The sequence below is a fragment of the Diabrotica virgifera genome, chromosome 1, assembly GCF_917563875.1.
Source record: "Diabrotica virgifera virgifera chromosome 1, PGI_DIABVI_V3a".
Lineage (NCBI taxonomy): Eukaryota > Metazoa > Arthropoda > Insecta > Coleoptera > Chrysomelidae > Diabrotica > Diabrotica virgifera.
This window is the reverse complement of record NC_065443.1, coordinates 62,580,671-62,595,147: the sequence shown is the minus strand read 5'-3', so window position 1 is coordinate 62,595,147 and position 14,477 is coordinate 62,580,671. Positions and strand designations below refer to the sequence as shown.

At 33.9% G+C, this 14,477-nt stretch overlaps 2 protein-coding genes across 4 annotated transcripts in view; one reads left to right on the top strand and one right to left on the bottom strand.

Annotated features, from left to right (window-relative positions):
- Positions 1 to 14,477, bottom strand: part of LOC114329273 (homeobox protein DBX1-B) — a 306,498-nt gene that overhangs the window by 196,105 nt on the left and 95,916 nt on the right. The window lies entirely within an intron of this gene.
- LOC114329272 (uncharacterized) overlaps positions 1 to 14,477 on the top strand; it is a 35,356-nt gene that overhangs the window by 15,220 nt on the left and 5,659 nt on the right. Inside the window, exon 3 of the mRNA XM_028278315.2 lies at positions 2,879 to 3,079. Coding sequence (XP_028134116.1) covers positions 2,879 to 3,079 — 201 coding nt within the window. The remainder of the gene's footprint in view (positions 1 to 2,878; positions 3,080 to 14,477) is intronic.

Below are 14,477 nucleotides of genomic sequence, written 5' to 3'. Positions count from 1 at the left end.
TTATGCTTCCCAACCAAGATGTCTCTTAATCATTTTAAAGTTACTTGTAAACACATCAAAACAATCAAACAAAATTCTTACTATGGTTCTTTTCATGAGCATTTTTCAGTGCGTCACAGTTTTTCGATTTCTCTCTAACGCATTAAATTGTATGTGACAGAAAAAACGTACGTCGCTGATTACATTTCGTCGGTGACATTTATAACATTTAATCTAGTTGTCAATAGATGGCGCTAATAATATAATATTAAATAATATTATATTATTCTATATAAAAAACTTTAATCTGTACAATTTATAAGACTATACAAATAAAAGAAAATACCATTTTATAAATGCATTAAACACAATTGATTTATTTTTATACCAAATTGCAAATAAAATGTGACAACTGTCAGATTTAACTAAAATGTCATGTTAGAATAAATGTCATAAATGTGTATTTATCACGGACTAACCTTTTTTTCTATCATTTGTGGCGCACTGAAAAATGCTCATGAAAAGAACAATATAAACTTTCGGTATTCTCCTTTTCATGATCATTTTTCAGTGCGTCACAAATTATAGAAAAGAAGGTAAGTCCGTGATAATACACATTTATGACATTTATTCTAACATGACATTTTAGTTAAATCTGACAGTTGTCAAATTTTATTTTCAATTTGGAATCAAAATAAATCAATTGTGTCTATTGCATTTATAAAATGGTATTTTCTTTGATTTGTGTAGTCTTATAAATTGTACAGATTATATTGATAATATTATTATTTTATTTAATAAATAATTCTTTTTGAATTATGGCGCCATCTATTGACAACTAGAATAATCACCGAACTAGAATAATTACCAAAGTAATCACCGACGTGCCTTTTTTTTCTGTCACATACAATTTAATGCGTTAGAGAGAAATCGAAAAACTGTTATGGACTGAAAAATGGTCATGAAAAGGACTATAACACTGTTATACAGCACAACACCGTCGTTGTAATTCTAACTTCAAGTGACATCAGTTTGTATAAACTATGATTAAAACCTGATTTATTAGTAAAAAAACTATATTAATATTACGTAAGAAATATATTACGGTTACCTCTGTTTCACTTTGTTCTTTCCTGTTTCCTACATGTTACTACAGAACGACGATAAGGACTTACATGTTTCTTCAAATTTTGAGTTTTCGATTTTCTTCCTCCTCCTCTTTATGAGAAATTCTGCTTGTTCATTGGTGGATTGATACCACTATAGAAGGTTGTCACTCTATCTCTTGCGCGGTCGGCCGATACTGCTTCTACCGATTGGTGATTTATCTCTTTCTTTTTTGATCACACGTGTCCACCCATTCTGCTTATGTGGTTATTTCATTATTTTTCTCTATTTAGTGGCCATTCGTTTATACACTGTATCTATTATCTTGTTCTTTCGATCTCTCAGCGTATTTCCTGTAATTCTTCTCAGAACCCTCATCTCTGTCGTTTCCAGAAGCCTTTGTGTTGTGGTTGTATCGGGTCCGTTTCTGATGCATATGTCATTATTGGTCTTACACTGGCTTTATAAATTCTTTATTCATTTGTGTTAATATGTCAGTATCGCCATATACAGTGTCGGCAAAAAAAATCTTTACATTGTCAAATAAATCACCAAATTTGAAGACAATTTGCATGCGTTCTGTCTGCGCTTGTAGGGGAGGGTAGGGGAGGGAGGATAGCGTACTTGCGACGGCAATTATCTGTAGTTTACGGACCACTTGGCTTATTTATAGTATTCTGCGCGTTTGCAATGTAAACAGTTGGCTTTGTGCGGGTAGTCAGTGTTAAACTTCGTCTAATTTACCGCGTAAAGTTTGAGATAGTCAAATTCTACATTGGACTGAAAATTCCTACATCAAGAGGAGCTATTTATCAACTGAAACGTTCGGCTGCAACGTTTCAGTTGATAAATAGCCTCTCTTGTCAAGAGACTCTTGAAGCACCAATATCACGTGCTGCGGTAATTACAGAGTCTCCTTTCTCCAGTAATGTTAAAGTATGAACCTTCTCCTCTTTTGTGAGTTTCTTTCGACCCATATTGGTCAGTTCAATTTAGAATTTGATGATCTCAAACTTTACGCTGTGAATGAGACGAAGTTTAGCACTGACTACGCGCACAAATCCAACTGTTTACAGTGCAAACGCTCAGAATACCCTAAATAAGCCAAGCGGTGAAGCGGTCCGTAAACTACAAATAATTGCCGTCGCAAGTACGCTATCCCCCCTCCCCTACCCTCCCCTCCAAGCGCAGACAGAACGCATGCAAATTGTCTTCAAATTTGGTGATTTATTTGACAATGTAAAGATTTTTTTTGCCGGCACTGTAGTGTTACTAAGGCATCCTGCCAGTCTATTTGCTTTTTGTACTTGACTACTCACTTCGTTGTCCAGGTCTCCGTAGATGAACAATGTAATACCAAAGTATTTTATTTCCTTTACTTGTTCAATACTGTTTCCCATCAATTTCTATTTTACATCTGCTTGGTTCTTTACTGGTTACTATTGTTTTAGTTTTGTGATTTTTTAGCTTTCGATTTGGATACCTGTAATATGTTATAAAGTTACACAAATATATTTATGTTTGTGTAACTTTATTTAGTGACCTCCTCGGAAATTTATGATATTCTAATTTACAAAATGGCAAATGGTCTTTTAAATTCTTTACATGGGTCTTCTGTAAGATGGTCTTTAAATTTGAGTGACTTAAGTTTTCTTTTGTTTATTCCTGCGCCTATTTAAGCTTAGGACTACAATACTATTCTAGGTGTTCATTGAATTCAAATCTTTTAATTGTTCTAGTCTATAAAATTTGTATTGTATCTTTGTAAATTATATTTGCCTGCTATTTTTAGAGCCCATATCGAGCTCCATGATAATAGATGGTATGGTCTTGCCGACTGGGAAATTCAAGCTTACCAAATCAGTGCTGACACTGACAACGAGGCTGTCTTTGACTACACCACATCATGGTCAAATGGATTTCAACTCTCTATGAACTACAATGCAACCATTAAGGAACTTTTCCTTTCACAGCACTACTCAGGAACCATCAAGTAAGTATATATAATATTTGTGGATATTAGTCAATCCAAAAGAAATGAAGAAATAGAGCAGCTGATCCCCTTAGCGATAAATATAGATACACACACACCCAAACTTATATGGAATCACCATGTATTTTAAAGTAATATTTATTTCTTTTGAAAAAACTTGGTATTTTTGCGAAGAATAAAGGTTTTTATTGAAAATAAACAAATATATAAGACAATCGGATAGTATAGCCCGGTACGGTATAGATTATTTGCTTGAGCTGCAAGTTTAAAGAAAATAAATAAACTAACTTTTGCGTCTAAAAACGAAAATATGCCTCATGATTATACAACTTACAACGAGGAAAGATTATTGGTCTTGGGAAGAAAGTAATGTTCTCAGATGGACATAGCTGTAGAGCTAGGCGTAATAAAGGGCGTTCTGTCCAAAACATATGCTAAGTAACAAGAACTGGGAAAGCTCAAAAATAAAGCAAGGGAAAGTCGCCAAAAGTAATAACGGCTCTCCACGATCGTTTAATTGTCCAATCAGCTGGAAGATACCCAACCATTTCTCACCTGCAGCTCCAAAGGCAGCTTTTGGAAGCTACAGGTGTAACTGTTTCAGTTGAAACGATAAGAAGAAGAGTTTGTACCAAGAAGTATACAGCAGGAGACATTTATGGGTTCCCAAGTTATCCAGGCAGCACAAGATTTATCGCCTAAATTGGTGTCTTCACCACCAAAACTTTAACATTGGTAATTGACAAAATGTGCTATCTTCAAAAACAGTCAGGATTTAATGTAATCAGATGGAAAATCAGATGACCCACGAAACCGTATACTTAGTGGTCGAGGAGACAAGCAAGAACGAAAACTGTCAGATCTGTTCACAAATATACAAGGGGAAGTGTAATGTTCTGGAGAGGAATTGTGATCCGTAAAAAACTCCTTTAATTTTCATCCAATCAACTTTAACTGCTCACTCACAGGTATGTTGATAGCCTGTAGTCAGGCTCTGGAGAGGTTCAGCAGGGGAAAATTTAATTTTATTGCATGATAATAGACCTCTACATACCATTAGAGTGACTACAGACATCATTGAAGCAGAAGATATCCCTTGTTTGGAGTGGCCTGCTTGCTCACCCGAGCTTAATCCTATAGAGTATTTGTGGGATATGCTTAAAAGAAAAATTAGAGCTCACCGAGATAATCCACAAAACACCGCACGGCTAGTACAAGTTGCGTTTAAAGAATGGAGCAACCTACCACAACAAAATGTTGATAATTTGATTAGGAGAGTGCCCACGCAAACTGAAGCTTGCATAAGGACTAGAGGTGATAACACTGACTACCACAAAATACAAAAAAAAAATAAATAAAAGTTAAACATAATTCGTATTACATTGAAATTTTGTATGCTATTGACTTAAAAACATCTACTTTCAATTTGTTTTTTAAATACTTTATTGTTTTATTTAATTGTTATCTATTTGTTACTAAATTGCTTTAAAGTAAATATTGTTTGACTTCGTGTGTTCGTTATTTTAAATTCGCATGGAATAGTAAGAAATATCAGATGCTTCCATATAAGTTTGGGTGTGTGTATATAAAATGATAGACAAATTGTTCATTGTAGTTATGATAGAATAGATTTTCGAATGGGAGAAAAGCTGGTTTATTCAAGTTCTAATACAGTTTATTATCTTTCTCTCTCTCTCTCTCCTGTCCTTTCCCCATTACTGAGGATCGTGATTTCTTCCAATATGCCTAACAATGTTTCTCCATTGGTCTCTATCTTCAGCTGCTCTAAGAGCTTCGCAGAATGAGTTTCCAGCTGAATGCTTTATTTGGTCAGACCATCTAGTTGGTGATCGTCCTCTTGATCTTCTCCCCGGAACGTTTCCAGAAACAATTAATCTCTCCAAACTGTCGTCACCTCTGCGAACCACGTGACCAAAGAATTGCAGAATTCGTTGCAGACATATTGTGGACAGCCTTTTTTTTAATGTTGAGTTGGTTTATAATGGAAACGTTTGTCCTATGAGCTGTCCAAGGTATGCGCAACATTCTTCTCCAGCACCACATCTCAAAGGCATCAATTTTTTGGCTCTCGCATGCGCGAAGGGTCCAAGTCTCTGCTCCGTATAGAAATATTGAGAATACAAGGGCATTCACCAGTCTCATCTTGATATTTTGAGAGGTAAATCTGTCTTTCCAAACTTTAGTTAGGCGACTCATCGCATTTTTTGCCATACCAATACGTCTCCGAACTTCTGATTCACAGTTACCATCGTTAGTTATACTAGGCACGAGATAGACAAAGGTGTTTACTATCTGGTATTCCTGGAATATGTTAGTCAGTCGAATAGTGTCAAATCTGTCGACCACCATTATTTTTGTCTTAGCTTTATTGATTTTCAGACCAACTTTATTGCTTTCGTACTCAACTCTTCGCAGAAGATCAAACATTTCTTGCCCATTTGCTGCTATAAGTGTAGTATCATCAGCAAATCTTAAATTGGAGATTTTCCTACCAGCTACTGTTACTCCACTGGCCCATCCTTCTAAAACCATCCTCATGACATGTTCACCACAAATGTTAAATACAGGTTGACAACACGCACCCTTGTCTAACACCTCTCTCGGTCTTGAATTGGTTTGAGAACTTCTGATCTAGTCGTACTGTCGCTGTATTAGACTGGTACAGATTTTTAATAAGTGTCACCAGGTGCACTGGTGCGCCCATTTCTATTAAAATTGACCACAGATTTATCCAGCTTACACAATCAAATGCCTTTTGGTAGTCAACGAAGCATATAATCATAGGTACTTGAAATTCTCTAGACTTTTCAATGAGTTGTCTCAGGTTCAGGATTTGTTCCCTTGTACCTTTACCCTTTACAAACCCCGCTTGTTCCTGAGGTATTTGGTAATGTAGATAGGTTTTTAATCTGTTTTTGATGATATACAACAAGATTTTACTAGCATGTGTTATTAGTGACAATGTGCGGTAGTTTTCACATCTGGGAGTAGTTCCTTTTGTGTGTAGTGAGATATAAATTGAGGTACACCAATCAGATGGCCATTTTCCTGAATTCCAAACAGCGACACAGATAGAATGGATGATATGTAATCCTTTGTCACCTAGTAACTGTAGTATTTCACATGGTATTGAATCAATGCCTGGGGATTTATTTCTCTTTAGTGATTTAATTGCATCTTTGACTTCAGCGAGTAAGACAGTAGGTTCTCTAGGGTAGTCAGAAGGCCACTGATTTTCTGCTGATACCTCGTTATTTTTATATAGCTCACCACAGTAGTTTCGCCATGTTTCCATTATTTCATCAGTATCGGTCTTTAAATTACCTTCCTTATCTATTACAGACCACGTTTGAGGTTTAAATTCTCTGGTAAGGAGTTTGATCTTCTGGAATAAGTCCCTCGGTTCATTTCGACAGCCATATTCCTCTATCTCTCTGCATATTTGAGAGATGTAATCAGCTTTATCTTTGCGGCACTGTTTTCTGATTTCTCTCGATAACGCTCTGTATTCATCGTTTGTTCCGTATCTAGTTTTATGTTCTTTTCTGCGTTGAATCACAGTCCACGTATTATCGGATATCCATGGCTTACGGCCAGTGGAAACCGCTGCCTCACAGTCTTTTGCAGCCTCGATTACCTTATCTTTGAGATAGATCCAAGTGCTCTCAGGGTCACTATCTACTTGGTCTAAAGGAAAAGCATCTTCTAGGCATAGAAAAAATCATCCCCTAAATGTTCGTCCCTTAGTTACAACCCCTAACTTTAATTTTTTTAGTTGCACCGTGTAAATTTTTTTATAATTTTGGATGTGGTCTTCCATCGTCTTTTCAACAATTTTTTTAAAAATAAAATTTGTTCATTTTTGATCAAGAAAATATTAGGTTTTTTTAATTTTTGTTTATAATCAAGAATGTAATAAAAATTGCAAGAAAAAAGAAATAAAAATAGCAATTAACGAATTAATATTACAAGTATTTACATTAGATGTTCGAATTGTAGACCCGTGTTGAGCTGGCCCCACCACTTGCAAAAATTAAAAAACAAATAGCCCTGATTTATGAGCTATTTATGAGCTCTCATATTCCGCAAACTAAAAATTTTGAGCTCGTTCCACTGAGCAGGAATTTAATACCCTAGCTGAGTCAGCCCCCCCCCCCCCCCCCACTACTTAAAAATAGGAATATGGAATCGGTTTTTGCGGCAGAATTACGAGCTATTTATGAGCTCTTGAAATTATATAGTTTCGATTTTTGAGCTCATCCCCTTCACCCCCAAACAACCCTTTAATTGATTTAACTTAAGAGAAAGATGCTGAGAAAACTTAAAATATATCGTATTGCGAATATAATTCCTATAGCTTATATACTCTAAGAATAAACTATTAAATCAAGAGCATTTCGATTATTGAGCTACAACCCCTTCGCCAGAAAACCACCCTATCTTCCCGGCTTAAGAGAAAGTTGTACTTAAAACGTTGTTAAACCCGTTAAACTAATTATTTGGCGACTACATATCATTTAATAATTTATAAGCTTCCAAATTACGCGCATTTAGATCAGTAAATTGCAATTTATTTTGTATAGTGCAGTCACTGAAGGTAAAAATCAACGATTACCTTCAATTTCGGTGAACCTTCATCGATTTTCACGAAAATTGGTCAGTGGTTAGAGGATACGTCAAGAAACAAAGGTGACATGGTACCACCTTGCGCCTTTACCCTGAGGGTGGATACCGCCCCTTCTCGGGGGTGAAAATTATTTTATAAAAAATAACTGCACAAATCAATAAAAGAACAAATTAAAAGCAAAATTTATTATATAAAGTTAATAAAATAAGTAAATACTTTTTAAGTTATTAAAGATCAAAGATTTTAATTATTTGTGAAAAAAATGCATGTTTTGAAGAGGTTTTTTGTAAATCACTGAAAAACTGTAACTTTTTACAAAAAGTTAATAGTAGTTTAATTCGTATAGCTTATATTCTAAGAATAAACTCTAAAATCACGCGCCTTTCGATTATTGAACTACAACCCCTTCGCAAGAAAACCATCCCATATTCCCGGCTTAAGAGAGGGTTGTACTTAAAATAATTTAAATTAATTATTTGTCGACTACATATTGTTTAATAATTTATGAGCTCGCAAAATATACGCATCTCAATTATTGAATTGCCATTTTCTTTCTATAGTGCAGTCACTGAAGGTAAAAATCAACTATGACCTTCGATTTCGGTAAATCTCCATTCATTTTCACGAAAATTGGTGAGCGGATTTTGATACTATCAACTTTTTCTGGATCTTATTTTTCATAGGTATTTCTAAGTACTTTGACAAGTATTTAGTACCTAAGTGTTATAAAATGCATCTCTTTCCCGTTATTTAAGCTTGAACCCTTAGATTTGAACAGTCGCGGAAAAAAATATACATTTAATTACCAATAACTTACTTTAAATTAACATTAAAGGGTTTTTCAAGTAAGCAATTTATTATATTTTTTATTAGCTTCAATTTTAGTGATGAAATTTTTGTAAAAACTTACAGTTTTTGAGTCATTTATGAAAAATCGCTCTAAAGCATGCATTTTCTTTCCAAAAATTAAAATATTTGACCTTTAATAACTCAAAAAGTATTGATTTATTTTAATCACATTATATAACAAATTTTGCTTACAATTTGTCCCTCTCTCGATTTGTGGGGTTATTTTTAATAAAGTAATTTTCACTCCCGAGAAGGGGTGACATATACCCCAGGCTAAAACCCCAAGTTGTTATTGTCAATTCGTGAAAATAAATGGCGATTTACCGAAATCGAAGGTAATAGTTGATTTTTACCTTCAGTGACTGCACTATAGAAAGAAAATGGCAATTCAATAATTGAGATGCGTATATTTTGCAAGCTCATAAATTATTAAACGATATGTAGTCGCCAAATAATTAATTTAAATTATCGAAAGTATTATAATTTCAAGAGCTCATAAATAGCTCGTAATTCTGCCGCAAAAACCGATTCAATATTCCTATTTTTAAGTAGTGGGGGGGGCTGACTCAGCCTCCCCCACTAGGGTATTAAATTCCTGCTCAGTGGAACGAGCTCAAAATTTTTAGTTTGAGGAATATGAGAGCTCATAAATAGCTCATAAATCAGGGCTATTTGTTTTTTAATTTTTGCAAGTGGGGGGGGCCAGCTCAACACGGGTGAATTGTAGTCTACCTGCTGCAACACACGTTTCGAATCGTGCCAGAAGATTTGTAGTCACTTTTCGGTTTTCACATTTTCACAAAAATGTTTAATTGAAGTAAACACTTTCGTTAAAAAATGTTTCTATTACGCTATGATGCGTGAATCTACGAACTCCTGGTTTGTTAAATTTTTGGCATTTATTTTTTTAAAACACTGTCTTTTATTTTTCAAAATTTGGGCTTAGCAGGGGCATACATTATTATCTTCCAAATGAGTAAGCAAAAATTCACAAAAAAATCTATTGTAATGAAGTCACAATATTTGAAAATCTTTTGCGGTTAGTTTACGTCTTGGGTATTCGAAATGTGTGTTGCAGCAGGTGGGCTACAATTCGAACATGTAACCAAATGTAACCTTTAAGGTAGAATTCCGCACCAAACGACCGAGACAGGAGACCGCGACAGGCGACAGATAGGCAAGGTCTCCCCACGACTGCTCTCAATGCAATTATATCAGGGTAGTTCTGCAGCCCGCGACCGAGACCAGCGACCAACTATCGCCTATCGCGACCTATCTGTCGCCTGTCGCGGTCTCCTGTCTCGGTCGCTTGGTGCGGAATTCTACCTTTACGCAAATAATAGTCCAGGAACCGAAGCATTTCACCTCGCAATTTTTACAGAATGGATCGATTTGCTTGAACATTTGAGAATAAGTAGTGGATAGTTCAAGGATCAAAATCTATATGATGCCGAAAGGCGCTTTTACCATGGGGTCGGTAGCCATCCCATTTTAAGGGTGGAAATTTTTTATTATATTTTGACTGCGAAAGTTGATAAAAACATTAATTCTAAGCAAAAAATGTTCTATACATTTTTTTGATAAAATTAATACTTTTCGATTTATTCGCTATCGAAAATGTTAGTTTTATATAGAAAAAATCAATGTTTTTCGATATATACTCATTTACCATTCACTCAATTTTTGCCGTAGAAAAAATTTTTTCAAACCAAGTTCTTGGGAATTAAATAACCCAATTTCATATGAAAACATTTTTTCGTATATCTGATGCTAATCTTTCTATTTTGAAAAAAATTGCATTTTTTACCAAACTACAAAAATTCGTTATTCGCTTTTAACTCTAGTTTTTTAAAAATTAATCATTCTAAACCAGTCAAACTTTTAAAATATATTAATAATACATAAATAAAGAAGAATTAATAAGGCCAATGACTAAAAGCAAAGCTACCTTACATTATTATGCTTCCAATTGGATTTCTTTTTTTTTTTTTTTGAAAAAAATATATTGATTTTTTAACCGTAACCTTTTTAATTTTTATCTCAGAAAGTTTATTAAAAAATAATTTTGTAGGTTTTTACAAGATCTATAAGAGTGTTAATACCAAATCCTTTTAAAATACTCAGTCGCAAAAAGTGGTGACTTTGAAAGGGTTGGTAAAGGTGATTTTTGCATGTTATTACAAGTTTTAATTGTCAATAGCTCACTTAATTTTTACCGTAGAGAAAATTTTTGCCAACCATGTTCTTGAGAATTAAATAAGCTACAATTTTATATTTAAATATTTTTTTGTATCTCTGATGATAATCTTTCTATTCTGAAGAAAAGGGAATATTTTACCAAACTTCAAAAATTCGATATTTGCTTTTGACTCCATTTTTTTTTTAACTAATCATTCTAAACCAGTTAAACTTCTAGAACCTATTAATAATACATAATTAAAGAAGACGCAATAAGGTCAATGACTAATTTTAATCAGGGTGGTGATTAGGGGTTTGCTTTCCATCACTTTTTCGCTGAAAAATATAGGGTCTGACATTCTTTTCATTATAAGCCACCTAATTTTTGAGCTAAAGACTTTTTTTATTTCTGAAGATAGACCTTTTTAAATACTTCAAATTAGTTTAAACAAGTGATCCTCGAAAAATGCATAGTTTTCCCGTCGTTTGACTTTGAAACTACAATATTTAGCATTTGCCGAAGAAGACCTAACATATAATAAAGTATAGCTCGATTACTATTGGTCTTAAAGAAAATTTAAAAAAAACGGTTTTGTTGATTTTTTCAAAAGGTACATTTCTGTTAACCAAAGTTGTTTTGATAAAACAAAAACTTTTTGAATTAATTGCAGAAAACTGATTAAAAACATTAATTTTTTTAATATAAAACTAACATTTTCGATAGCGAATAAATAGAAAACTATTAATTTTATAAAAAAAATGTATAGAACATTTTTTGCTTAGAATGAATGTTTTTACCAACTTTTGTGGTTAAAATATAATAAAAAATTTTCACCCCCGACATGGGGTGGCAACCACCCCCATGGTAAAAGCGCCTTTTGGCATCATATAGATTTTGATCCTTGGACTATCCACTACTTATTCTCAAATTTTCAAGTAAATCGATCCATTCTGTAAAAATTTCGAGGTTTTGTCCTATTTTAAGCTTCATTACTTGGACTATAATATTTAGTTAAATTGGTATATAGTCCATTCTTTCACGGTTTTTGCTCTAAATTTTAAAGAACCGCTTGGATTGACATGAAATTTGGCATACGTATAGCTTACATGTCAAAGAAAAAAAGTGATATTGTGTTGATATGTGCTTTTGCCCTGGGGGTGACTTTCACCCCCTCTTGGAGGTGAAAAAATATATGTCCTTAATAAGTCCGGAAATGGATAAACTGACTAATTTTAAGTAACTTTTGTTCTACAGAGCTTTTTCGCCAAGTCGACAATTTTCGAGTTATTTGCGAGTGAATACCTATGTTCATTTTTCAACAAAATAACCACATTTTTAGACTGTTTTTCGCAAATAACTCAAAAAGTAAGTATTTTGTCGAAAAAAGCGTTCTGAGCAAAAATATAGCCTATAAAAAAGTAAAAAAAATGGTGTACGCTTTAGGTCTCTGGATCTCGTAGAACCAGAGTTATGGCCAATGAAAAGTAGATTATATTCATCAAATTTCAAATAGAATAATTCGACGTGAAATATCCAAAAAAATTAAGCACTTTTTGGGGAAAACCCATTTTAACTTTTTTAAAGTGTTTAAAAAAAGCTTTATTTCTGTTTTTACAAAAAGTTTCTAGCATTAAATTTAAGGAAGTTACGCTCAAAATAAATTTGGTCCCTTTTGTTTTTGCAAAAAAGAAATCGGGAAAACCACCCCCTAATTAGCAACTTAAATGAAATTAATCGTTAGCGCTCCACAAATTATTTTACTTATGTTCTGTTTATATGATCTGTAAGTTTCATCGGTTCAAAGTGCTTATTTTTGAAAAAATTTGGTTTCAAAGTAAAATTTTTAAAAATTTAAATTTTGAAAAATATGCTTTTTTTCAAAATAACTTAAAAATTGTTAGAGATACCAAAAATCTCGAAAAACAAAAAAACGTCAGATTTGCTTTTTTGAATATCATGTATGTTTTTGTTTTTCTGTTAGACAAAAATTGATTAAGAATTGGTGTTTCTAAGTTTGCATACATTCGTGATCAGTGACTCGTTCAACCCCTTTTAACTAAAGCCCTTTTAATAATAAGGACTTTGAACCTATGAAACTTACAGATCATATAAACAATATATATGTTACAGTTCAAGTTGATTCTCAGTTAGAGTTGACTCCAACTAGTTGGAGTCCACTCCAACTGAAACGAGCAATAAAAGTTGATTTCAAAAATTTAAATCAACTTTTACTAGTTGGAGTTGACTCTTACTGGATCGATTCAGTAAATGTTGATTATACGAGAATCTCAAGTGCATTTTTGATGAGTGTGCGTTTCTTTGTTTTGACCGTTTCAACTACTTATTAGTATAGTCTGTAACGTCGCCCCGTTAGGTAAATTATTCTGATTCGATTTTTTGCACAAACTTACTCAAAGAAATATGTACATCCGTATAACAATCCTTATAACAAATACACAGGGTGTCACGCGGTACCGCGGTCGAAAAATTGTTTAACCAATTTTTGTTAACCAAATTCACAAAAATAATTTTTATCTACTCTATCTCATATTATGTAAAGCAGCGGTCCTCAATCTGTGGTACATGTACCACTGGTGGTACATATAATTATTTGCGGTGGTACACAAAACACACAAAAACTTAAAATAGCAGTACATAGTAAATCTTGATTATACAATACAATCTAAAAATATAGAAATACAATAAAATAAACTTTAGATGGTACATGAGTCATAAAGATTGAGAACCGCTGATGTAAACGTTTTATTGTGTGAAAATTGTAAATATAGATAGCAGTACATGAAGGGTTTAAAGTGTGTCTGAAGTAACAATGTATTTTAAATGGGTTTTACTTTTCGCACTGTTTTTTAGCACACTGTCATATAATTAAACATCCTTAACTTTCGCCTTCGGGAGGAAATCAGACACGCCCTTGCAACGGCAACTGAAATGCTCACAAAACAGCGACCACGGAAGCAAAGATGGATGACAGAGGAAATATTGGATTTAATGGATGAAAGAAGAAAATGAATATTACCATCCTTTGATTATAAACTTTCATTTGACACATCATTTATCATATCGGAAAAGAAATGAAAGGCAGAATTTACAAATCAGTCAGACCAATAATGACATACACGGCAGAAACACAACCCGACACAGAGAGGACAAAAAGATTGCTCGAAACAGCCGAGATGAAAACCCTTCGAAAAATCGATAGTAAGACTCTATGGGACAGAGGTAGAAGTACAGATATACGACGGAGATGCAAGGTGGATAACATTAATAACTGGGTAAGAAACAGAAGAATAGAATAGAATGTAGTCAGGACAGCGAGAGACGGTTCCCCAATAGGAGGACGTTCAGTGGGAAGACCACGAAAGATTTGTCATTCTATCTGTTATAATGACGGAGGAGTTATATTCGCGGACGGACGGATAGACAGCCTAGGTTAAATTTGTCACCTTTAGTACCATCCTTGGATATTAATCTTTCCTTTGACACCTCATTTGTCATTCTACCTGTTATAATTAACGAGGAGTTATACTCGCTGTCGGACAGATGGTACTAGGCAGTACCGTGGTCGAAAAATTGTTTAATAGTTATTTATGTACCAAGTCAGTAAAGTGGCTCTTTATCGAACGAGTCTGATATTACGAGCAGAGGAAGCGAAGCGAGCAACAGACGCATTCGATAAAGAGTATTGAGGTGGTGCGTACAAA